General features: G+C 44.6%; 1 protein-coding gene across 2 annotated transcripts; it reads right to left on the bottom strand.

Moving 5' to 3' along the window:
• Window positions 1-2,971: 2,971 nt before the first annotated feature.
• On the bottom strand, window positions 2,972-26,337 carry INTS14 (integrator complex subunit 14). Of its 2 annotated transcripts, none has more exons than XM_088452878.1 (12): window positions 26,155-26,337; window positions 25,325-25,585; window positions 23,126-23,233; window positions 19,670-19,825; window positions 19,374-19,492; window positions 19,034-19,176; window positions 8,666-8,758; window positions 8,413-8,557; window positions 7,889-8,022; window positions 6,692-6,810; window positions 5,247-5,312; window positions 2,972-4,334 (listed from the first exon to the last, which is right to left on the bottom strand). In XM_088452878.1, exons 2-12 carry the CDS (start codon window positions 25,544-25,546, stop codon window positions 4,083-4,085), a joined length of 1,557 nt encoding a protein of 518 aa, XP_088309004.1. In that variant the 5' UTR covers window positions 25,547-25,585; window positions 26,155-26,337; the 3' UTR covers window positions 2,972-4,082. The 2 variants fall into 2 exon arrangements, with proteins under 2 accessions (XP_088309004.1, XP_088309005.1); XM_088452879.1 differs by lacking the exon at window positions 26,155-26,337 and adding an exon at window positions 25,852-25,882.

Consider the following 26,337-nt stretch of genomic DNA (forward strand, 5'->3'; position numbering starts at 1 on the left):
CAGGAGGTTGGCTTTGGGACGTCCCCACTGTCTTGAACTCCAGTGTCCCCTAGTGGATGAAGGAGAAAATAGGATTTTGGTACTTACCGATAAATCCCTTTCTCCGATTCCACAGGGGACACTGGATGCCCGTCCAGCGCTGCGTACTTGCTGTTTTGTTTGGTTCCTTCTATGGTTGTGTGACTGCATGGTTTCCCTGCAATGGGTTCCTTTGTTCTCCTTCAGTCGGTCTTGTTCCGTTCTGTGGTCTTTTCCTTTTCCTAATTTTTCTGTTGTCCTCCGTCTCCTCTCGGGCTCAGTTCTTAAACTGGGGCTGATGGGGCATAGAGGGGGAGGAGCCAGTCACACTTCCAGATTATTTAAAGTGCCAGGCTCTGCTCTACCACCGTCTATACCCCACTGTCTTGAACTCCAGTGTCCCCTGTGGAATCGGAGAAAGGGATTTATCGGTAAGTACCAAAATCCTATTTTTATAACTCTGGATTTGGTGGAGCTGTATTTATTAACCTGGATTTTCCTTCTTACCATCAGTTTTTTCTGTCAAATGGATCTAGGAGCAAGCGGTGCTTTCTTGACAGCTCCCATTCATTAGATTTCATTGAGACATGGCGGTTCTGTGCACCAGACCTTATTTTCAACTAAAGGTCGTTTTGCAACAATGCGATTCCAGCTCTCAGCCACAACACGACTTCTGGCAGTGGAGACTCTCTGGGTCATCTTGACATTGTCCGAGCCCTACCGAGCTGTATGGATAGTTCTTCTATATTCTTCAAAACGGAAAGCCTCTTGGTGCTCTATTATGCACACAAGTGAAGTTGGCCAGCAACCAAGCAGTCAGTGACCAGATGGATAACGGCGACCATCTAACAAGTATACATTTCAGTGGGGGCCTCCGATTCCTGATTGTTTGCCCATTCTACCAGATCAATGGGCGCCTCTGTGGAGCGGTTATGCAAGCAGCCACCTAGTCTTCAATCCATACTTTCACTAAGTTCTAGAAATGTTATAATTTTGTAGCCAGAGAAGCTAGTTTTGTGAAAGTAAGGTTTGTGTGCAGCCACAGAGGCGTGTACCCTCAGAATGCCCCGATGGTTGTCCAGTGTCCTCCAGGTTGGATGAGAACGAAAATAGGATTATTGGTACTCGCCGTTAAATCAGTTTCTCTTGATCCAACTGGGGATGCTACATTCCCTCCCTGTCTGTTTTACACTGTTTTTTTGTTTGATTGTTCTTGTTCAGTGTGTTTTTTTCTATCTCCTGTGGACTTTAAGTTGAAACCTAAGTGCTTAGAGAGGGAGAAGTTAGCCTACAAACATGTTTAAGCTTCTACACTACTAATAAGCGCTAGTGCTACTAATAATCCTCATATGGTCAATATCTAATATCACTCTGTTGAGTAGACTCACTGGTCTGCAGCTGCTTGAAATGTGAGGGGTTGAACCTCATCAAAACATAAAAAATAGAAACCTAAGAAAGAAGCGCTGACCTAAGAGACCATACAAACAATAAGATATAAAACATATCAATTTTATATAAAAATTCTCTGTTGGAGATATATACACTGTGAATGCACAGCTAAAATGTTCAATAATATGCACCAGTGATGTAAGCACAATATCAATACATAGCACTATATAGCCACATTCACTTAATATACCATAGAGCCCTTTCCTGCAGGTTCAAAGGTGACTATCTTGAAGCACAGTCCAGCATAGATCTTATATATGGTCAAACACATTTTTGGAGAAAGGAGGACCTTGTGCGTGCTGATGAATCCCTCAGCAGGAATTTTGGATGCTAATATTGCGAAAAGGGGATAGTCTCTGTGCCTTGATAAAAACAATGATAACACCAGTGTGAACAAATTCTGTTAGTGCTCAGCAGATTGACAAGTCACTTATTGGGTAAAATTGGGTCATGTAGTGCCCCAAAACAGCAGCCATCCACAGTGCTGACTAATAGTCTCTGGCCGTGCACGGCTCTCTGATAACTCAGGACTGAGTACTCACGTGGCACAGCGCTGTGCTCACGGTGGGGGACTGGACGACCGAACGTGTCTCTGTAGGCTGCTCACACCACTGCCCCAGACCTCCTCCCCATCTCCGTGTCCTCGTGTGGTAATTCTCACCGTAACTGAATCAGAAGATCCTAGGTGTGTGGCGCCACACTGGCGAATGTATGCTGACAGTGGGACAGCTGATGTCCGGACACGTGATAGATCGTCACGTGATGGGGGGAGTCCCAGGGATCTGGACGGCAGAGCTGGAGGGTTTGAGCCCATCTTCCTCCCAAGATGTCACTGGTACATGCAAAGGAGGGTGTGTCTTGACGCGTTTCTCAGCCGTATGGGAAAGGAGGTTTCCTCAGAAGTCAGCCTTTCCTGTAGAGACTAGCCCCTTTTCATGATATTAGCATCCAAAATTCCTGCTGAGGGATTCATCAGCACCCACAAAGTCCTTCTTTCTCCAAAAATGTGTTTGACCATATATAAGATCTATGCTGGACTGTGGGCTTCAAGACGGTCACCTTTGCACCTGCAGGAAAGGGTTCTATGGTATAAGTGAATGTGGCTATATAGTGCTATGTATTGATATTGTGCTTACGTCACTGGTGCATATTATTGAACATTTTAGCTGTGCATTCACAGTGTTTATATCTCCAACAGAGATTTTTTTTTATATATATACTTTTATTAAATTTATATGTTTTATATCTTATTATTGCTTGTATGCTCTCTTAGGTCAGCGCTTCTTTCTTACCTTTCAACGTTTAAGCTTGTGCCTGCTTCTGAAACAGTGGCTGTACAGTGTGTCCCACAGGGGGATTAAGAGAAACATATTTAACAGGGAGTAACAAAAATAATTTGTTCCATCGCAGAGACTAGTTTAGGTTTATGCAATTTGAACTAGTCTAATGATATGACAGATGTAAACATTTGCATTTTATAAACTAATCTGTAAAATAACAGATGTTCTTTTACGAAGTTTATTATGTGGAAAAATATCAAAAGGAAATTGTACTGATGATCATATATACAACAATAGAGCATACCTGTAATAAAAAAGTAGAACAGAGTTGACCCATTTTAGTAAAAAAAAAAAAAATCCCGCATGATATTAAAATAAATCGATAATTGTGTTTTTTTTTTTTTGTTTTTTTTTAAATTCTCAGCATTTTTGTCATTGAATGTGTGACTAGACATTGCACTACTAAGCCTTGCCCCATCTACCACTACAATGTAAAAGGTTGTATTTTGTTACAAAATGTTGTGCTGTTTATGACACTTTTGCCCTTTCACCTGCTTATAGCAATATATGCCTTAATTAGTGTTTAGGTAACAAACAAATGATGTAATCATTGACTGAGTTATCAGGGCTATAATGGACCAATATTCTGAGCAGGAAGTCTAGCCTTTCGTAACTTGCACCTTCTGGCCACTGAAGTACCTGTTCCACCGTACCTACACGCTATGAAAAAGCAGGAAGTACAGTAATTGCATCTCTACAGCCGTATTTCACTATGTTTGTCAATCATTGGTATAATAGGTTTTAAAGTTATGCCACTTTTTCAATTGCAGAGTGCTCACAATATTGCGCAATGTAGTATCCAAGCATTTATAACTTATAAATGTGTACGACTCAGGGGAAAGCCCCATTAACAAGAAAGTGATCAGTTCTGAGCTTAACGCAATAGAAACATTCTGTAGACTTTGCTATAAAGAAAATGTAAAATACATGTCAATTTTGACAAGGGGAAAGTATAGTTATTTCTGCATCTCACGTGGTTTCCCTGTCATATGCACATTTGGACTTGGATTTTCCGAACATTTGATTAGCAAAATATACTTTATCAGCAGATCTCTTCTGTACTCCTTATCCATGTCACAGTCCATTCCAATGGGTTGATAAATCTGAGCAAAATGCCCAGCACACTTATTATGGTAAAAAGTTTGGAAAACCTGGAGTTCGGTCTTTCATACCTGCAGCTAGGTAAAAAGTTTCAAGTATCAAAGCACACTAGTCACGCCAGCTAAAGTTGCAGTGTGGCGCTAACTCTCCAAGGGAGTGCCCAAAGAGATGCCATTACATCCTGTCAGAGCCACGCCCAGAAAAGTCGGTTTGCAGAGGCATAATGTTCTGGTCGTACGCAGCATGTTCAGAACTCCCATTGCTGGCAAGTTTCAGCTGAGCTGCTGCATGAGAGAGCTGGAAGGCAGCTTCAGGGTGTGCGGTGTCTGGCAGTAGAGTACATTCCCTTTCCAACATATCGGACACTCCTTTTAGTAAGTCCAGGAACCCGAATGCAAGGGCTGCCTTCCTAAGACGGTTCAATTCCTGGGGGAGATAAAACAACAGAGAGGAATGCCGCATATTTCATGTGCGAGGCCAGACTCTTACATCGCAGAGCTGAGGACGGTTCTAATGACCAACTGCACAGGCACACGAACAGGAGTAGCGCGTAGCCAGGGCGCCCGGAGCATGTGCGTGCTATGGCGGCTGGCCCCCTCAAGTAAAAATAGTTAGGGACAGCCCCCTGTAGTGGTGCCCATATGCAGTGCCCCTTAAAGTAGCGACCCCCCCATGCTGTGCCCCCTGGAGTAGTGCCCATATGCAATGGCCCCTGTACTGGTGCCCATGTAGTTCTGCCCCCTCCCCCCCAGTACTTACCTGATCCACCGCGGCCGTCGTTGCCGCTGCCGCCCTGACTGGATCTAACTAGATCCAGCAGGCCGTGCAGGCTCCTCAGTGCGCGGGTGACGTCATCACGTCACCCGCGTCCTGCATCACTGGGAACGCTGGCCTCTGAAGTGATCGGAGGCTTCCTTAGCCTCCGATCACTTCAGAGGCCAGTGTTCACAGTTCAATGCTGGCACCCGGCAGACTGTCAGCTTAGACAGCTGCCAGATACACAGCGCCTCCTGGAGCTTGCGCTCCACTGGAACCACCCTCCTTACGCCCCTGCACACGAATAAGCAACCTATAGCTCAAAAGCTATGGTGGAACAACAAGTCCCAGCATACCTTCTTCAGTCTGTTTTGCAAAGCAGAAATGAACATTAATGACAGCAGGTAATAGGTGGCTGCAGGACGTACGGGAACAGCAGAGTTAATTTCCTTCAGTTGGTTTGCTGCCTTCGGGTTCCCCTTCGGACAATGTTTTCACAATATGACAGAATATTACCAGGCAAACAATCTAACATCCTGTTCTACAAAGAATCAAACACGAACATATTATCCGTTGTCTTACTTTGTAGAACGTCTGCGTTTTCTCCGGGAGTTTCCTGGAATTCCTCAAAATCTTCTGCACATCCGTCTACAGCAGAAGAAAGCAAAACAAACAGATGAGTGTATGAATTGTATAGGGAGGAGTGTTTGATACATTCAGCAAGCATTGGGAAGAAGTTCATATAACTGTTGTTGTTGGGGGACACACCTCCTTAAACTATCTAGGGCTGAATGTGTCACTTACAGCTTGCCTCATATCTCTTCGTCACTCGCAGACCTGTCTGCAAACCCACTTTTACTACCATCCCCAAAACCTGGGACCAACAGATGTCTACTGAAATACTCTGATGTTGTGAACATATTGATGATCTGATAGTTACATGTTGGTCTGGCCTTGCCCACTTTAAAACTTGGGCCACAAAGGCACATACAGTATAGCACATGAGTAAACATAACAAAAGGGTGCTCTGGAACATAGAGGGTGTATAAAGCTACTCACAGATAAAACAGGAGATGAAGAACGACCAGTTTTAGAAATATGCTCATTTATTGCTAAATTCGCTTGTCCCAACCAGTATTTATGCTTAAATATTAAATAGAAATATAATTGCCCTATCCAAGAGCTTAGCTGTGTTATGTCCCAAATGCAGCAGTGCCCTCCAAATTTTCTTTTATTAAGGCCTTCCATTTTGACTTCCTAGAAGCCAGCAATGCCTAAAACAGTGGCTAAAGGAAGAGATTTCTAACTAGATGACCATATGGCAATCAACCAATAAGGAACCACCACAAATCTGCAGCTTTCCAAATACTGGTAAGTTTTTGTGGGGCAGGAGGACTGTTATCGGAAGAGATCAGAGAGGAGGATATCCCACTAATGTACTAGTGTGGAGAACATCTTACTCGCTATTCCTCTAACCCTCCTCCTAATACCTAACCCTAACTCTCCTCCTCTAGCCTGACCGGGCTGTGCAGAATGTCAACATTTCACATGTCTGTATTGTGGGGGTCTGATCCACACCTGTAGTGATGATATTACGCCAGCTAATGTAACAGCTATCACCGTATGTGGAATAATGTATCCCTACTGTAAATTATAAAAGGTTTTTATAAGTCACTAAGGAGACCATATGAGCGCCTAAAAGCTAGTAAACAGGACACAGCACTGGAACAAATTGCAAAGGCTGTCAATTTCAAAAAGATGAGCCCCAATTAGCCATCTCTTTAAATGCAGTTTAAAAATGGTGGCCCATGACTCATTCAAGTTTGAGAAAAATAGGTTCATATATTATAATATTAAGTAGTCAAGAACACAGTTTGTATATCCCTGTACCAAATTGAAGGCTGGTTTTCCCCAAATTGTGCTTGGATTAGTTGCATCTGAAAGGTTTCCAATTTCTTTCTTTCTAAGAAACACACTACTGGGTATGTATGTGCATTTGAATGACAACACGATATCCTGAGCGTTACCTGCAGCCCGCTAGTTTTAATCCACACGGTCACATTCTGGGCATAGCTTCTCTTGGACTTGGGCTGCAACGGGAACGGGCTCTTATTATCTTCTTCCCCATATGGGTTTTCCTTGGCATCTAGAGAAAAAGATATAGGAAGTACATTAGAGAGCCATGCTTAACCTTTTGCATATTTCACATACTAAACAGCGAGTAAACTAATGGTTCAGTGGTGTTATTAGAGGAAATGGTTTAAATATCAACATGATCCTGGCTCTCAGACCCAATTGCCTGCTGTCAGTGACAATCAAGAGACATCCAGAAATAGTAGTTGCCTCTGTGCACCACTGCTAGAGTTAGACTTTAACAGGGGCGTAGCTAGAACTGTATGGGCCTTATAGCAACATTGTGAAGGGCCACCACCCAAAGTTCACAGAAATTGTAAGATTATTTTCGGTCTGTATTGCAATAGATATTTTCATTTTTAATAAAAATATCCCCGCTATGTACTAAGTGCAATACACAGGGTCAACGGTAGCAATAACCGCTGTCCCTGCACATTACATCCCCAGCATTTTGGAGGAGTCTTACACATTTGCGAAAAGACTCCTCCGGGGGAACTAACCGTAGACGGCCAGAGGCTGCAGAAGATGAATCGGGAGAACCCTCTCCTGCAAATATGTCTCCATGGGCATAACGCAGTTTACGCTATATGAGGATGGTGTAAACCAGTGGGGCCAAGCTCTGTAAGCTTCGCTTTTCGCAAGTTGATACATAAGGGTCAGACCGTAATCTCCAGTGAAAATAATATATACCAGAACAACCCCCAATTCTCCTTCAATTAATATCATGGCACAGAATTCCTCCCCCCAGACCTAACAAGCCCCCTTCCTCTTCAATTAATATATCCCAGAACTACAACCCCCAAGACCAAATAACGCACTTTCTCCCTCAATAGCTCCAGCCATCCACCAATCAGCGTTTAGAAATTCCCATGATGTGATTGTCTGTGTGTCTGAACTCTGGAGTCCAGACACGACATGACTGGTGGCCAGGAGGCACTGGCAGTAGGGTGGTCAAGCAGGGACCTCTCCACAGCAGGATTGGGATAGAGGGAGATGGGCAGGTAGTGAGGCCTTTACTCTACAGCGAGAATGGGTGCTAGGGCGATTCTAAAGACTGAAGTTACAGTTTGTTTTCTTTTCCCATATTATACCTGATATGGGACCGAGCTGAGAGGTTTTCCCCAACCAGGGTAATGGCTCAACACCAGGTTCAAACAAAGACATCATCAAATTAGATTTCTTCTTGCTGTCCGCTTGAGAATACAGAATGCCATGCCAGTCTGGTCTACAGTAGAAGAAAGAAATAGACATTTACTAGTGTACCCACTAGTCTGTTTTAGCCATGCCTTGCCCAATTTCAACGCCCTGCCCTTTTGGCGGTGCTCCGCTAAAACAACCAACCGGGTATCGTCTCCAACCACGGGCCTGTGTCCCGCGGGTGGGAAAAATAGCGGTGAAGCATCACCGCATGCGCCCGGCATCTATTCACAGAGACAGAAGAACTTAGGGGTGTGCCCGGCGCTTAAGAGACCTGCCGGGCCGTCCCCAAGAGGGGGCGCGTCTTAAAGACACGCCCCATTTTCTCATGACCACGTCCCCTTTTCGGGCACGTGCGCCACTTTCTAGGTCCGGCGCCAGACAACATTCAGTTATTATGGTAAACTGATTTACATACCCAAGCTGTACTAAGGCCACCATACCCTCCACCTTCAGGCTACCATGGAGCAGGACACAGAAATTTGGGATTTTGCCTGCAATCTGACTGGCAGAATTCTCATCCTCTATGTCATCGGTGAGACCAGCCCCAATATCATCTCCCTCTGTAAAGACAAGAGACCAATAGTGGTCATTATGTCCATTATGTCATTATGTCATTATGTCAGACACACAACTCTGGCTACCAAACGCTACCCCCCCCCCATGCTCACCTTTGTTGAGTGCGATGGGTAGAACCAGATGACGGGACAGCACTGGAGGACTGGAGATGTCAGCAATGTCAATAAACCCCACAACTTCCAGTTCTGAAAGACATAGCTTGTCTTCAACTATATAGTATGTATAAGATGCTATATGACAAGTGCTCCTGCTTATATCCGTAGCATCATAAAATGAACACCAGATTTACAGATGTGTGCTCCTACATCTAGCCTCAATATGCCATGCAGCGCGATATGCCTGGCGTGAGTGAGCCATCAGAGTCAGAACGATTTTATGGGGGTAGGGCAATATAGAATATAATTTCTGGCGCCACACCCCACTCACACCCTCCCTCCCTCCAACTTACTTGTGGCGGCTGCGGATGCTTAGGGGCTGTGCTTTACAGCAATAGGCTGCACGGCCCCTGCACTGCATGGAGGAGGTGTAGTGTGCTATCCTTTAACTTAAAAACCGCATATTACACCTCCGCCCACTCCATGTAGTGCAGGGGCCGAGCAACCTATTGCTATAAAGCACAGCCCCTGGCCGTCCGCCGCTCCAATAACACCCCCTTCTCCCCTCCCTTTGTTCCAACGCCAATGGGCCCCGTGCAACTCTGCTAGCGTTGGGCGTTTCTTCAGTTTTTTTTTTTTTTTTTTTTGGGGGGGGGGCTCAGGGGCGAAAATGCGTAACAAAGCAATGTGATTTATCAGCACAGTCTACTGGTGCGTCCTGATTTAGTATGCGTCACTTGTACATCTGTGTGCGTCGGAGACTGTAAACAGAACTTGGAGTGGAAAACACCTGTTTTCTACGAAGTCCATAAGGTCCACAGGGCTGACCTTGAGGTATAGCTGGATCTGGATCCACGAGCACCACTCAGTTAAAGCTTTAGCTCCCAGGATGCACTGGATCCATCCTCCTCTATACCCCGCCCCCGAGCCACAGGCACCTCAGTTGGTAAGTAGCCAAGGCTGGAGGAGGAAAAAACAGAGAGAAGGAAGACTGGAACACACAAGAACCATACTCACAGAAAGGGAGACGGAAAACCGGTGACCAGCCATATAGCCCATATGAAGCCAGGTGCGTCAGGGCGGACGCCCTGTGGACTTTGTAGAAACAGAGATAACAAAGGTAAGTTCTTATCATATCATATCTCTTGTTTTCTACTTCAGGGTTCATAGGGGGTCCACAGGGTTGACCTTGGGGATGTCCCAAAGCAGTTCAATTAAGGGCGGGGCCGCTCCTGTGCTGAAAGGATAATCCGGCGCCCGAAGGATGCATCCTGAGAGGCGAAGGTGTCAAAAGCATAGAACCTCAGAAAGGTCTGGATGGAAGACCATGTGGCTGCCTTACACAGCTGAACAGCCGAGGCGCCACAGCTAGCAGCCCACAAGGGACCCACACACCGAGTAGAAGGAGCCTTAACAGAGGCCGGAACAGGCAAAACCTCCTGTGTATAAGCCTCACAAATAACCAAACGAAGCCAACGGGCCAAAGTTTGTTTGCTGGCAAGCCAACCCCTCTTGTGAAAACCAAAGAGGATGAACAAGGAATCAGACTTCCGAATGACCGAACTAGTCCGGTCCACATAAACTTTGAGAGCATGGACCACATCTAAGGAAGCCTCACCAGTCGAGAGATCAGGTGACTGAAATGCCGACAACAATTTCCTGATCAATGTGGAACTTAGAAACCACTTTAGGAAGAAAATCCGGGCGAGTGCGAAGCACCACCCTGTCCTGGTGAAAAATCAGAAAAGGAGGATGACAAGAGAGCGCCCCCAATTCTGATACCCTTCTGGCCGAAGCAATCGCCCGGAGAAAAACAAACAGTCTTAACCGTCAACCATTTGAGTTCCACAGACTCAAGAGGTTCAAATGGAGGACCCTGCAGGGCCCGAAGCACCACCGCCAGATCCCAAGGAGCGAGGCTGAATCCCGAGAACACCCTGGAAAAAGGTATGGATATCCGGCAGAGTAGCTATCCTACGTTGGAACCACACAGATAGTGCAGACACATGAACTTTCAAAGAAGCTACTGTAGGTGTAAACCTAGGTCCAAACCAGACTGAAGGAACACCAAAACCCTAAAAACACGAAACACCTGAGGATCGTAGTTTCTGGACTCACACCACCGAATATAAGTATGCCACACTCTGTGGTAAATCCTGGCGGAAGCAGGCTTGCGCGCCTGTAGCATCATGCTGCAGACAGCTGGAAAAACCCCGGGACCTTAAGAGCCACCCAGATCCGAGTAAAGGCAGGGCCCCGACGTAGAGGCAGAGGGAACGGAGCATCGATGGAGAGGCTCTGAAGATCGGAGTACCAAGGACATCTGGGCCAAGCCAGAGCCACCAGCAGAAGTGTGCCGCCGTCCTGTTTGAATTTCCGAAGGACCTGAGGCAGCAGGGATATCGGAGGGAATAGATACGCCAGCTGAAATGTCCATTTCACTGACAGCGCATCTATTAGGCTTGCGCTGGCGTCTCTTGTCCTGGACCTGTACACAGGCAGCTTGCGATTGTGACGGGAGGCCATGAGGTCCACCTCCGGCAGTCCCCACCTGTCCACGAGCCGTTGAGATACCTCTGGGTGAAGCGACCATTCCCCGGGATGCACGTCGTGACGGCTGAGGAAGTCCACCTCCCAATTGAGGACTCCTGGAATGAAGACTGCCGAGATGGCCGAAAGGTGGCACTCCGCCCAAGACAATATGCGTGACACCTCTGACATCGCAGCTCGACTAAGAGACCCCCTTGATGGTTAATGTACGCCACCTTGGTGGCGTTGTCGGACTGAACGAGAGTGTGACTAGACAACTGGAAGGCCCTGTACATGGCCCGAAGTTCCAGAATGTTGATGGGAAGAACCGCTTCTTCCGCCATCCAACGGCCCTGAAGTGAATGTAGACCCGTCACTGCACCTCAACCCCGGAGACTGGCATCTGTCGTAAGCAGAACCCAGTCCGGGATCCTAAAGGGGCGAACCTTGGTGAGATGAGATGTCTGAAGCCACCAAGCAAGCGACAGGCGCACCTCCGGAGACAACACCAGCATCAGACTCCTGATCCGGTGTGGTAACCCGTTCCATTTGGATAGAATCAGCCCCTGCAGGGCCCTGGAATGAAACTGGGCATACTCCACCATGTCGAATACCGACACCATGGACCCCAGAACCCTCATTGCCGAGTGAACAGACACTCAGCAACTCATCAGACAACTGCACACCCGCAGTTGTAAGGAGGAAACCTTTTCCGGAGTCAAAGATCCTTTGCTGATGAGAATCCAGCAGGGCTCCCAAATTAACCATCCGTTGTGATGGAATCAGGTAGGACTTTTTGAAGACAAGCGATCGTCAGGTGTAGATGTTGTAGAAGTACCTCTGGAGAGCTTACCAGCAACAGGAGGTTGTCCAGAAATGGCAGAAGCCGTATACCCTGGCTCCGTAGATGGGCGGTCATGACCGCCATAATTTTAGTGAATACCCTTGGAGCCGTGGAGAGGCCAAAAGGGCAGAACCTGAAACTGGTAATGGTGTTGTCATTTAGCAAACCTCAGATACCGTTGGTGTGAAGGAGCTATAGGAACATGAAGGTAGGCATCCTGGATGTCCAGGGAGACCAGGTAATCCCCAGGTTCCAGAGCCAGAATGATGGAACGCAAAGTTTCCATCCTGAATTTGGGCACTCTGAGGAACTTGTTCAGCGACTTTAAATTGAGGATAGACCGATGAGACCTGTTGGGTTTCTGCACCAGAAAAAGAGTAGAATAGTAACCCGTCCCGCGTTGAGAAGGCGGAACAGGAACAATGAATCCCTGCTTTCAGCAAGGACACTATTGCCTTCTGAATCTGCAAGGCCTTGGTCTCCTCCTGAAAAGGACTTGTGCAGAACTACTGTTGGGGAGGCCTGAGACGAAAGGAGAGGGCGTACCCCTGAGAGACCACTTCTCGAATCCAGGTTTCCGTGGTGGTGTTGTACCAGCACTGGGCGAATTGAAGAAGTCGACCTCCCACTCTGGGATCCCCCAGAGGGAGGCCTGTCCCATCAGGCAGAAGGTTTATCCTCTGGCTTGGAAGTAGGGCGTCTAGCACTCCACGCTTGCTTCTTAGGTTTAGGGGCGGCCTTGGTCGCCGACTGCTTCGGGAAGGACTATCCCTTGGACTTTCCCTGAGAACGAAAGGACCAAAATGCAGAGGTCCTAGCCTTAGAAGGCGCAGCTGCCAAAGGTAGAAAAGCTGACTAAGACTTAGCCAGGGTATCTTCAAATTTGTCCAGGTCCGGGCCAAATAAATTTCCCCATTAAGGGTAAGGCCTCCAGGCCTTTCTTGGAATCCGCATCCGCTCTCCAAGAACGCAGCCACAACGACCGGCTAGCAGACACCGCTGCTGCCGATACTCTGGAAGTCAGAAGACTGGCATCTAAAGACGCTTCTCTAATATAGGAAGCGGCATCCTCATCTATCCCACTAAAGCTCTCTGCATTTCAGGAGCATCTTCAGGAAAAGTATCCTCCAGTACATTGGCCCAGCTATCAATGGCTTTAGCCACCCAAGAGATGGCCATGGAAGGACGGGCCACCGCCCCTGAGAGAGAATAGATTGATTTTAAACAGGTCTCCACTTTCCTGTCTGTGGGAACCTTTAGGGATGAAATGGACGGCATAGGCAAGGTAGCACTCTTGATTAAGCGAGTGACATGAGAATGCACCGCAGGCGGGGTTTCCCACTTTTTGCAATGACCTGCAGGAAACGGATAACTAGATGCTAAACGTTTCTGCGGCTGGAACCTCTTACTAGGTGACTGCCAGGCCTCCGCCATATGATCAGTCAGCTAGTCAGATAGGGGAAAAACAGCAGAAGTCACTTTTGCCTGTTTGAAATTTGTATACTTGGATTTAGGGGCCGGTGCGTCATCCTATTTATCAAGAATAGACCGCACTGCCCTTACCAATGCCGGCACATTAATGGAAGATTTCGTTTCCACCTCCCGGACAGGGGAATCTGAGTCAGAGTCCTCAGGCAATTCCCCATCATCCGAGGACGCCTCAGAGTCTGATACTTGTGCAGACAAGGTTGACAAAACAGGGCGTTTAGACGCCTTCTGAAGCCTGTCACTTCGTAGCATAGTTTGATAGGCTGAAGATGAGGCACCCAAACTCTGGACTGAACTGGAGAACACATCCACCCATGGTGGTTGACCCGCCTGAGGAAGACCCTGAAGGGGGGATGGCTGGTTGGCGAAATCCCCTAAGGGGGAGGTCAGTCGGGACCGCCAGACAGTCCGCGATGGAAGCTAGCACCTGAGGAAAAAATGCCCAAGGAGGGTCCTGTCCCGAAATTGGGGGGGTTAGAGGGACCAGGTAACTGCTGGCACCTTACACACAGCCCATCCTGTGATAAATCCTCCTGGTTAACACCTGCGACGAGGCGTCTGCGGGAGAACAGAGTAGGAGCCGCGGAGCGCTCAACTTTCTTGTCAGACATGAAACGGCAAGTACCAAGAAACGCGTCAAGCTTACAACCCCCGTTTGCTGACTCTGCACAGCTGAACCACACGTGGGCTAATTTCATCTACACCGCAGCCTGACTGGAGCCGGACTAGGGGTTTCCGGACACACACTGCAGTTACTACTGTCCCACTGACTAGCTAAAGAGCGCCGACAGACACCAATTAGGCGGCCACGAGTGCACTCGGATAGGATACATCCGGATGGCCGGAGGCTGTAGAACCCGCTAACTGGACACTGAGGTACCATATTATTTTCCACGGCGGCCTAATTAATCATTGGCTCCAGGTGTCCGCTTGCAAGGAAATTGTATACGTACTGTCCCGCTATTCTAAATCGGGACTCCTATTTACAAGCCTTAATCGGGACTACAACAGCGGTGTTATATAGGGATTTAGTCACAAATGCCGGTTTCAATATATGTGCATTAGGTGTACACCTGTTTTCTACAAACCCCCTTCATTACCGGTGGCTACTACTACAACTTGCCTAATACAGCTATCAAAGCACATTGCTTATAGGAGAACTTAAAATTTCAGCTCTATTGACATTGACTGGCAACATTGTTGCAGCTTATTAAAAGTGTTTGGCATTTTAGTTTAAGCCAAAGGGAGATGTTCCAACTTGGGTTACAGGTTTATTTCCTAAGCCAAATTCAGCAAGCTACTGTTACATAAATTTGCTACACCATCAATTAGATGGTTCTAAGCCAATTGATGTTTATTATTATCATTACTGTAATTTATGTGTATTTATTCTCATTTGGATTTTATCTTTCATTTTAATTTATTTTTCTGTGTTTTTTAATTTATTTTAAATTTTTTGGTTTTTATACTTCTCTTCTTATATAAAGTTTTTTATTGATTTGCTCATGGAATTGTCCATTAATTACCAGCTCATTTAAATTTTTATTGTGTTAATTCAACACTGATTTAGTTGATAATATTATACCTTATTATTAAGGTTCTCAGGGATAGCGCTCCCACTCTGTTTTTCTCTATGATAAAATAATATATATATATATATATATATATATATATATATATATATATACATACATACATTATATATATATATATATATATATATATATATATATATATATATTACATACATACATACACATATATATATATATATATATATATATATATACACATACACACACACACACACACACAAACACATACACAGATATATATCAACATCAATAGGGAAGTTCAGTGATTTACTCCTGGCGCACCCACAAGCATGCAGCACACAGGTCCACATATATGGTACTGTGTAGCACGCAACTGTATGTGACCGACCTCACAAATACATTAATTTATATAAGTGAGGTCCGAGAAAAGCCCTTCCCCCACACACCTGCAAGGGCCATAGGAGAAGGAAAGGGATAGGTATAGTCTGACAGTAAGTAGAAATAAAGCATAGACAGTCAACACTAGCAAAAGTCACAAACAATTCAGAAAGTAATACTCACTGCACCTTGTCACTACAATCAACCAGCCCAGATTCAGTGCCTGGGAGGGCTACAGTGTTGTGTGCGCTGTCCTAGCAGGGGAGAAGTACACAGGGGGACCGGTCCGCACGCTGCCTGAGAGACCTGTGATGCTGCTAGTGAAGATGGCCGCCGGAGACCTCAGAGGAGGAGTGGCCGAAGGAGGAATGCAGCTCAGCGTCGCCAGACTCGAGCGGAAAGGCATGCTGAGCTGAGGGGAGGAGCCGCTAGACAGGCAGGGCTGCCTCCCCTGGCTAACATTTAACCCCCAGAACGCCGGTTCCCGCTGCCGGCAACTTATTCCCTGGTGGTCTAGTGGTCCCGCAGGGTATTACTACGGAGAGGGGGGCCCGCCTCCACTACTAGCGCCTCCGGTCCGTCCCCAGAGACTGGAGGCAGCCAACTGCATATACCTCTTACCTTATCCCCGGCGCTCCGGCATCAGTCGTGGGATTACCCAGAACCTGGCTAGTACAGACTCTGGGGTCCCGCTGCGATCCCCAGATCTGTACTGGCGTCGCGTTGCAAGCGGGGTGCAGGAGCGGCAGCTTGGAAGTCCAATGGACAGTCCGACGCTGCCGCTCTGAAGTGTCTTAAAAGTAAAATAAAACTATAAAATTCACAAAATAAAATAAGCTTAGGGACTGCTAATCAGCCCCCCTGCGCTAAGGGTGACCCGACTCCGTCCAGGCACCAACTAAAACTGAGGTGCCTGTGGCTCGGGGGTGGGGTATAGAGGAGGATGGACCCAGTGCATCCTGGGAGCAGAAAAAAGCTTTAACTGCGTGATGCCCCTGGATCCAGAACTGCTTTGGGACATCCCCAAGGTCAACCCTGTGGACCCCCTATGGACCCTGAAGTAGAGAGACAAACAAAAGATGCCCGCAGAGTCTCACAGGATCAGGCCCATCAAAAGGGGCTGTGTGACACAGCTGCCACAGAGACAAGTGAGGACACATCTGTAAATAAGTGTAAAAAAGTGGGGCCCTCCTGTCTTGATGAGCACAAAAACCTCAACATGTCATTTCAGTATTCCTCTCGCATACAGTCAGGTGCATAAATATTGGGACATTGACAGAATTTTCATATTTGGCCTCTATTCACCACCACAATGGCTGTGAAATGAAACAAACAAGATGTGCTTTAACTGCAGACTTTCAGATTTAATTTGAGGGTAATTACATCCAAATCAGGTGAACGGTGTAGGAATTACAACGGTTTCTATATGTGCCTCCCACTTTTTAAGGGGCCAAAAGTAATGGGACTATCAACTCAAAAGCTATTTCATGGACAGGTGTGGGCTAGTCCCTCGTTATTTCATTATCAATTAAGCAGGTAAAAGGTCTGGAGTTGATTCTAGGTGTGACATTTGCATTTGGAATCAGTTGCTGTCGACTCTCAATATGAGATCCAAAGAGCTGTCACTATCCGTGAAGCAAGCCACCATTAGGCTGAGAAATCAAAACAAACCCATCAGAGAGATAGCAAAAACATTAGGTGTGGCCAAATCAACTGTTTGGAACATTCTTAAAAAGAAAGAACGCACCGGAGAGCTCAGCAACACCAAAAGACCCGGAGGACCACGGAAAATAACTGTGGTGGATGACAGAAGAATTATTTCCCTGGTGAAGAAAAATCCCTTCACAACAGTTGGCCAAATCAAGAACACTCTCCAGGAGGTAGATGTATATTTGTCAAAGTCAACAATCAAGAGAAGACTTCACAAGAGTGAATATAGAGGTTTCACCACAAGATGTAAACCATTGGTGAGCCACAAAAACAGGAAGACCAGATTAGAGTTTGTCAAAGAATATCTAAAAAAGCCATTACAGTTCTGGAATAACATCCTATGGACAGATGAAACAAAGATCAACTTGTACCAGAGTGATTGGAAGGAAAGAGTATGGAGAAGGAAAGGAACTGCTCATGATCCAAAACATACCACCTCATCAGTGAAGCATGGTGGTGGTAGTGTCATGGCGTGGGCATGTATGGCTGCCAATGGAACTGGTTCCCTTGTATTTATTGATGATGTGACTGCTGACAAAAGCAGCAGAATGAATTGAAGTGTTTCGGGCAATATTATATGCTCACATTCAGTCAAATGCTTCAGAACTCATTGGACGGCGCTTCACAGTGCAGATGGACAATGACCCAAAGCATACTGCAAAAGCAACCAAAGAGTTTTTTAAGGCTAAAAAGTGGAATGTTATGCAATGGCCAAGTCAATCCCCTGACCTGAATCTGATTGAGCATGCATTTCACTTGATGAAGACAAACCTGAAGGGAAAATGCCCCAAGAACAAGCAGGAACTGAAGACATTTGCAGTAGAGGCCTGGCAGAGCATCACCAGGGATGAAACCCAGCGTCTGGTGATGTCTATGCGTTCCAGACTTCAGGCTGTAATTGCCTGCAAAGGATTTGCAACAAAGTATTAAAAAGTGAAAGTAATGGAGCGTACACACGGTCAGATTTGTCAGACTTGTCAGATTTGTCAGATGAACGACTGAACGACTAAACGATTTGAACGATTTGACCAAAGTTTTGAACGATTTGAACGATTGAACGATTTTTGACTGCATTAAAATGAATGGAATCGTCCAAGTCTGACTGCAAACCCATCAGATGTCAGATATCGTTATCTGACAAACGGGAACGCGCATCGTTGATCGTCCATCGTTCAGGCATGTCAGATATGAACGATTTTCCTTCAGATATGAACGACTGAACGATTTTTAAATCGTTATCGTCCATATCTGAAGAAAAAATCTGATCGTGTGTATGCACCATTAGATTTAGGATTGTTTAGTTTGTCCCATTACTTTTGGCCCCTTAAAAAGTGGGAGGCACAAATAGAAACCGTTGTAATTCCTACACCATTCACCTGATTTGGATGTAATCACCCTCAAATTAAATCTGAAAGTCTGCAGTTAGAGCACATCTTGTTTGTTTCATTTCAAAGCCATTGTGGTGGTGAATAGAGGCCAAAATATGAAAATTCTGTCAATGTCCCAATATTTATGCACCTGACTGTATATCTAATAATGTAGTAAAGCGACAGTACCTCCAGCACTGACAGTGGTAACATTCAAAATAACTGGCCAAGCGGCGTTTATGTAAACTTTACATGATTTTTACATTGTTCTTTTTGCATGGCGAGTACTCAATCCTGACAGTGGTTCAGCCACTGTCCAACACATGTATATTCTGTCACCTATATATTGGAAAGTAAAGCCAATCAGTGAAACAGTGTTTGCAGTGTCTTCAGCAAGTGACATAAGATTACCGTTTTAAATTGCAACATAAATCATTATTATTATTGTTATAATACTTCTAACGAGCCCCTATCCCCACGTTAAGCTAGTTACCGGTGTTAATAAATTTAGGAATCGGGTCTATCTCTTCATCTACGACAAACGGTTCAGGCCTGGGGAACACCTGGACATCGGAGGAGAGGTTCCCACACTTGAGCACGGCGTGGAACGGTGTGTAGGCCACGTCAATTAGTTTTCTGCATGATATGGAAATGTTGTTAAGCTGATTGAGCCCAAAACATAATTTAGAAAGCGGAATTTCTAAAGCTATAAATCCAGTAACAGCCACATGATAGGATCATAATCCTCTGAAATAATCTCTTGCAAGCCTGGCCATCTCCAACAGTACATTAACTTTGACATATTAGCTTCTTTGACAGCCAGGCTTGCTTACCCAAACATAGACTGCACGTTCTTCAGGCACAAAGGTCCATCAATTGTAAATATTTGGCCTTCCCCATTATTCAGGTCAATGAGCCTTTCCAAAGAGTCCAAAGAATTGGAGTTCTGCAGCTGAGGGCATATAACAGTGTTATTAGACACACTTTGCAAAAAAGTAAGGAAATAAAAAAAAAAGTAAACCCTGCTTTTTTTTATATGCATGCGCTTTATTAATTTTCCTACATGTAGTTCCCTAGCATTGCCTTGCAGTTTATCACGCACAAGCAGCCTACTGTGGTGTGAACTCACCTCTTCCAGATTTGCCATACACATGATGTAAAGTTTGGAGGGGAAAGGGAACGGCAGTGGAAACCGGTTGCTCTCACTGCGCTGGTTCATCGTTGACAGAGAGTGGTGCAAGGAACCTTTTCCAATGCCTAGGCATCCATCCGTAACCAGTACAACCTGATCAGAAAAAGATTGGGTAATGACTACTGTACTGTGCCACATATTGTACAGAAGTAACAAAAAAAATAGTAGTAAGATCATAAATCCAAACAGAGGAACAAATATTTAAGAAAATATCCTTTTTAGTAATGGAAACACTTAATCCATGGTTTGCCATGTTCCAAACATTCAATAAAAAGACAATTGTCCATATTGTTCTTTTTTTTTTTTTTTATTGGATTTTTGTACTTACTGTTAAATCCTTGTTTCATGTAGTTAACTGAGGAACAAAGGAACAGGTCCTGCTAGATTCAGGAGGTTGGACACCAAGGGTAGGATGTATCAATTTTCTCAAAAAAATAATGATACATCCCGTGCTCTTTCGTCTGCATACTGGGTATTTGTGATCACCGATATGCAGGTACACTTACCTGCCGGGACACCTCTTCCGATAAGACCTTGTGCCATTCTTTGTTAAACTGCACAGCCCCGCATATGATATCGTCTGATTGGCTGTGCAGCACAGCCAACCAGAAGATCTTGTAGGAGACCTGCAGGTGCGTTCCAATATGACAAATCGTGAAGATATCGTTCTAGTTTGTACCCAACCTAAAGGTAAAGGAGCCAATGCGGAGGAGGGCCTGTCAGTTCCCAGCTAAGATAACTATAGCTTGGACTTAATAAAGAATTCCCCATGGTCCCTACTTAAGCAAAAAGCAGCAGGAAAAGTGATGTGTGTTAAGGAAGGAACCTCCTGCATGATACAGGATAATAGAACTCTGTAGTAGACACAACAAAATACATCCCTCACTATGGGCCTGAATCCAACGCAATGAAGATGTTCACGTAGTTGAGCGAATATTTGCAACTGCATATGTGCGAAATGTCAGTCTCATGGACATGTTATGGGACTGTCTCGGGCATATCACTGAAAGTGGCTGCGTTCTGAGAGGTACAGCCGCTGGCACAGAGGCCATGTTCAGACGGAGAAACTGCACCTGCCATAGGGCTGGTGCAAGTGTCGTTGGTACACGTGATAGTGGCGCGTCAAGGATCACCAGCGGTGTTACAGCGCGCAGAGACGCCGAAGGCGGCCGTCTCAGTCCTAGCTCATTCAGACGCAGGCTACACCACCAGGTGAAGGCAGAAAATAGCGTGTGCGTATTAACACAGCCGCGATTCCGGCAACAGTTACAAGAGCGAAATCAGCAGTGTCCATCTCTGAATCAAGCCCTCTGTGTTCAAAACTCGCACAAATGTGTAGCCTGAGAGCTAAACAGGAGTGTGCACTGGTAAATGTGCGAGCTACAAATGGTGCAGAAGCCATAGAGAAAAGAATATTCCACCCCCAGGAACTGGTGTAAAGCGAGCTGCAAGTGACATATTCCTGTATGGTCACAGGATCAGTCAATTCAGCAACAGAATTAGATACCAAGAGGAGAACGAATATTTACCCTGGAAGGCGAACAGGACAGACTGAAGTAACGGGCAAGGGGAAGGGAGTTTAAATAGAATACTGAACCATCAGTGGCTCCCCGGAATGCCACTGGAACCAGGAAGATAGTACAGACCCAACACCAATGGGCTCTCCAATGCTTCACTCAGAGGGGTACCCTGTCTGCCCTTTACTGAGCCTGGGTACAATGCAAGGTATAACAGAGGTGCTCAATAAAGAAGAGCTCCCTGGGTGCCTAAAAGGATTATAAGCACAGAGCACTCTCTCCTTACTTAGGGGCGGATTCAATTAGCGGCGATAATATCGGCTGATTTTTTTTCACCGATATTATCGCACCCGCGATAATAGGATAGACTGACACAGACGAAAAGTTTTCTCCATCTCAGACCAGGAGAAAAAAAATGCAAAATCCCTATTTTTTCCTAAAAATGTGGGGATTTCTTTCAGAACCCTTTGGACACCCTAATGATAAATTACCCAAAACAAGTTTTCGTAAGTTGCGTACTTTGGCGAAAAACAACAGCATACATTTTGGATGAAAAAAAAAAAATAAATCGTTGAAAATGATAGAAAGCTATTTTTTTTTCTAGAAAATTACTGTTTCACGTAAATTGGGGGCAAGTTAAAATGGGTGCAAGTATATTTTTGTGTCGTAAAAACACAATTTTAAAAACCGTTATAAAACTACCTGCGGCGCCAACATGCAATGCTTAAAACACTTGACGCATGCATACCACACCTCGAATATCAGACCCAATAAGTTAAAACCATTTTCAGCATTTTTTTTGTCACCCAAAATTTGGGCTGACCTTTTTTGACAACATACGCAACTTACCAAAAAAACATTTGTGGTAATTTATCACATTGGAGGGGGGGGGGGGGGGAGAATGTGTCCAAAGGGTTTTGAAAGAAATCCCTAGATTTTCACACATAAATAGGAATTTAGCAATTTTTTTTCTCCTGGTCTGAGATGGAGAAAACTTTTCGTGGTTTTTTTGGGTGAAAAACATCCGATTTCGACTTTTATTTGTCGCTACCGAACGTTTTCGACTCTAATCGAATACGGCCCTTAGTGTCCAAACTCCTTGCAGCAGGCATTACACCCACCGTTCCTATAGTCCTCAGTGTAACACATTAACAAATCAATTACACAAATGTCATACTTGAATAATAGTAATCCCTCTCTTCGGACTGGGAGGGCTATTAATGAAATTAAACCCACACAAAAGGAGGATCCAATCGCCGAGGTGGAGGCTAATATTAGGTCCTGCCTCACCACTTCATGCTGCAGATGTAATAACATTACATAGAATTATTGAAGCTGGAACTTATTGTTATTGCATTGGCATACTAAAGCAGTGGCATTATGTTGGCTCTGCATGGTAGACCTCTTTTGTGGAGGTCTAATATAATCTGGAGTACCCCAGCCGAGTAGGATTTCAAATAGAGGAGCAGGAAATTAATTTTGTTATTGATTTGTTATACATGAAATGCTGTAAATTAAAATAGCATGTAACCCTGTAGCATAGTACCCCAATATTCGCCAAACAGTTTTTGGTGCCTGAAACACAGGAAGTAACCTCATTCCGATATAGCGGTGTCCTACATAGAGTGGAGGCTGCTAATACAAGAGCTGGACCATTTATTCTGAGACCGCAGTCTATCAATTGATTAAGAAATATTTATCTCTCTTAGGAACTAGCATCTAATAAATACATAGACTATTATAAATGATTCAACACACAAAAACAGCCAATTCCAAAATGGTGAGGACTATTCCACTTATTAAAAATAAGCCTTCCTTACTAACAAGAGGATGATCCGGTCTCTTCTCAGGATAGTAACAGACTAGCCATATTTACCTGGCAAGGAACAGAGGCTCCCCATTCCTGTTGGACCACACTGGCCACTCCTTGAAGCGCTGACTCTAGAAAGGTTTTGTCATAATCGTCCATGTTACTTAGAGCTTCCTGAGTGACAGGAGAAGAAACGGTAACATATATGTGCAGTAAGAAAACACAGGCTTATATACTTGTACAAAGAAAATAACTTTTTTTTTTTTTTAAATCAACAATTGATGAATATTATATACAAGAAGCTCCACTATCTCACTCCCCACTTATCTACCACCATTTAGTCTGTCAGCGGGAGATGTTACACTGCATACAGTGGGTTCAACATTGTCATAGCTGGGCTGGTTCATAAGCCAGAAGAAATCAGGCCAGATCTGGCTCCCTCACAATCAAGGATTACCGTATGTTGGATTCTTCCTCAAATAGACCTTTCCTGCCCTAACGCTAAGGAAAATACAGAAGCTGTAAGAAAAAGTCAATAAGGAATGTAAGGTCTAGTTGGTCAAATTACAGCCCTTCACCAATCCAGAAGGTCTTATTTTGCACCAGACATCTGGAAGCAGCCATTTGCAAAGCCTAAACCAGATTCAAACTGTTTCTAGTCTGAGCCATGAAACGGTCACTAAAGATAACATGTGTATGACATGGTGGAGGAAAGAGAAGAATCTCTCGGAAGGGATAACTTTGTCATATCATACATAGGGCATCAGAGCTACAGATGTTGTGACCATACATTGGAGAGCTCTGATTTACAGGCACATGAAATCCCTACCACAGAGACTTGCTAGCAGTCTGGAAGGTCTAAAAGGCAATAAATGGCTGAATTACCATCTTATACCTCAACAAACAATGACTGGGCCAGTAACTGTATGCATCTGAAACTAAAAGATCTTCTTGAGCAGACAAAAATAGATTATCTAAAGGAAACTGAATATAATGGCAGCTATCTTGTACAGAAAAACACTCAGCCAGACATTGCCTATTTAGCACAAAACAAATGAGAATACCCAGTTCTTTTCAAATTAATTCCATAGATGTTACAACAGGAGTAGCAGCCTTTGATAAAAGAGGCGATTTTCCTCTGGGGTATTTACTGTACTTCTTTCCATAGCCCTAATTATCAAGGTGATGGTAGTAATCTCCTCTTAGCCCAAGACAGCTTAGTTTTCTCAAAACTTTATCTTTCCTTCTGTCAAGGTCCTGATCAGCCAAGGTCCAGATCATAATCATCCAAAGGTAGGAAAATTGTATTTAAGAGTCAGTGATCACAAGCAGAACATTATAAAATCAAAGGGTCAGTCAGATAGGGTAATCGTTATGAAACAGAGAAAACTTGTCATCCCTAGAATCTAAAATTAAAAAAAAAACAATTCTGATGGGTGCCAGGAAATGTATGTTACAATACCTTGAAACATGCAGGAAAGATAACCACCTGGTACTTAATTTCCAGGGGGGATGAGGACAAGGAATTTAAAGCCACCAAAGCATCCACAATCCATGGCTATAAAGTTAAGAACAAATCTCATCAAGAAGAGAACTGAAGGTCACTCAGTACAAGCTGACACTTTCTCAGCCAAGGAGGATGACACAAACTAAATCAGCTAGATTTGAAATTGTGCTCCAGTCTGCATACATTTACTAACCAATACAGATGGTTTTCACCAACCAAGAGCTTGCTTTTACTGAAAAGGTTACAGTATCTACATGCTACCTACCCTAAATAATTATTGTTGTATGTCCAGGTGGAGCAGTCGTAAGACTATATGGAACATTAAAAGGGATATCGACCAATAATACGGTTTCCTTGAGTCTCCTCCCACCTAGTTAACGCTGTCTGTATTCAATCCCACTTGTGTGCAGATGCATCTCTCAGGTAGTCTTGCCAAAAATGTCATGTTGTATTATACCCACATCCTTACCATATTTTCGTAGCTAATTGTGTTGTACAAAAAAGGTCACATTTACACATCAGCATTATTCTGAAATTATTTAAAAAAAAAAAAACTTGCTCTGAAACAGTTTCTTATTTGGATTTACAAGAAACACCCCTGGAACATTGCTGTTTATTTGCTTCCAAATAGAAATGTATGGTGTATAAAGGAGACCTATGCATAGACATATACTGTGCACATAAATATAAAACAAAATTAAACATTTTGTTACTCATGTGTTCACACACCACAGCCCCTGTTATGTCTCATCTTCTACCTGAAGTGTGTTGTAGTCTCTGGTGAAAGGCACCATTAATTCCCACAAAGAAGAGAATACCACCAACGCAGTGAACTCCAGCTTGTAGTTGGTAGCCATATGTTCAAAGAGCATTGTGAGGCCATGTGCTGCCAGGTGCTTGCGCTGAAACTCCTCTGTCCCCTCCATGGGGACCGGCCTCGTCATAGACAGGGACACATCCATCACCACCACGGTGGGCATTGTGACGGATTAGGCTACCAAACAAAGTAGGAAGGGAGCCTGCAACATACAAAAATAGCAATTCAATAATAGCCTAATAATAATAGCACCAGTTATAATAAACAACTTTCCAAACCTCAATGTCAGTTTAAGTAATTCATTCACATGCAGCTGTACAACAAGAATGCCAAGAGTTATCAGCACAGGCTCCCAAATAAATGCTATATAATCTCACACATGACAGTCTCTGCTTCTATACATCTCATTTTGTTGCTAAATAATAATAGAGAAAAGGTTAATATCAATTTAGACACTTAGTGGCTGACCTGTGCAGAGACCTACTGAGGATGGGATAGATAGATAGATTCGTAGTCCCACAGGCTGCCTATTGTGTATTCAGTTAGCAAAAAAAAAATTATATATATATATATATATATATATATATATATATATAATTATATATACATACACACACACAGTAGTGTACTGAACTTTCTGCTCACTAAATAAGCAGGCTGTAGGACTACGAATCCCAGCACACCCTGCCAGCCTCTGGCTACTGTGGACATCCTGGAACTTGTAGCTGGTGAGTAAACCTGATAGACACATCATGGCATTGCTCCACGCACCGTTTCACCTATCACTCCCACTCCTATAAAATATTACAGGTTGCCCAGCCGGCAGCCACTGCCAGAATCATTGGATAAGCCTACTACTGGCAGCTGTGCATCGGCAAATGCATCCCTGCTAAACAAGCGCCGCACTACAAGGTTCCGTAACACGCAGGCACAGCTGGCTGCTGCACAGCATAT

The sequence above is a fragment of the Taudactylus pleione genome, unplaced genomic scaffold, assembly GCF_031769625.1.
Source record: "Taudactylus pleione unplaced genomic scaffold, aTauple2 ptg000556l, whole genome shotgun sequence".
Classification (NCBI taxonomy): Eukaryota; Metazoa; Chordata; class Amphibia; order Anura; family Myobatrachidae; genus Taudactylus; species Taudactylus pleione.

Excerpts from the sequence above, each read along its gene's own strand:
- INTS14 (XM_088452878.1), bottom strand. The coding sequence starts at position 25,546 with ATGCCCACCGTGGTGGTGATGGATGTGTCCCTGTCTATGACGAGGCCG. Across the intron at positions 23,234-25,324 it reads GAGACTACAACACACTTCAG|GAAGCTCTAAGTAACATGGA; the intron begins GTAGAAGATGAG and ends CCTGTCACTCAG. Across the intron at positions 8,759-19,033 it reads TCCTAAATTTATTAACACCG|AACTGGAAGTTGTGGGGTTT; the intron begins GTAACTAGCTTA and ends TATGTCTTTCAG.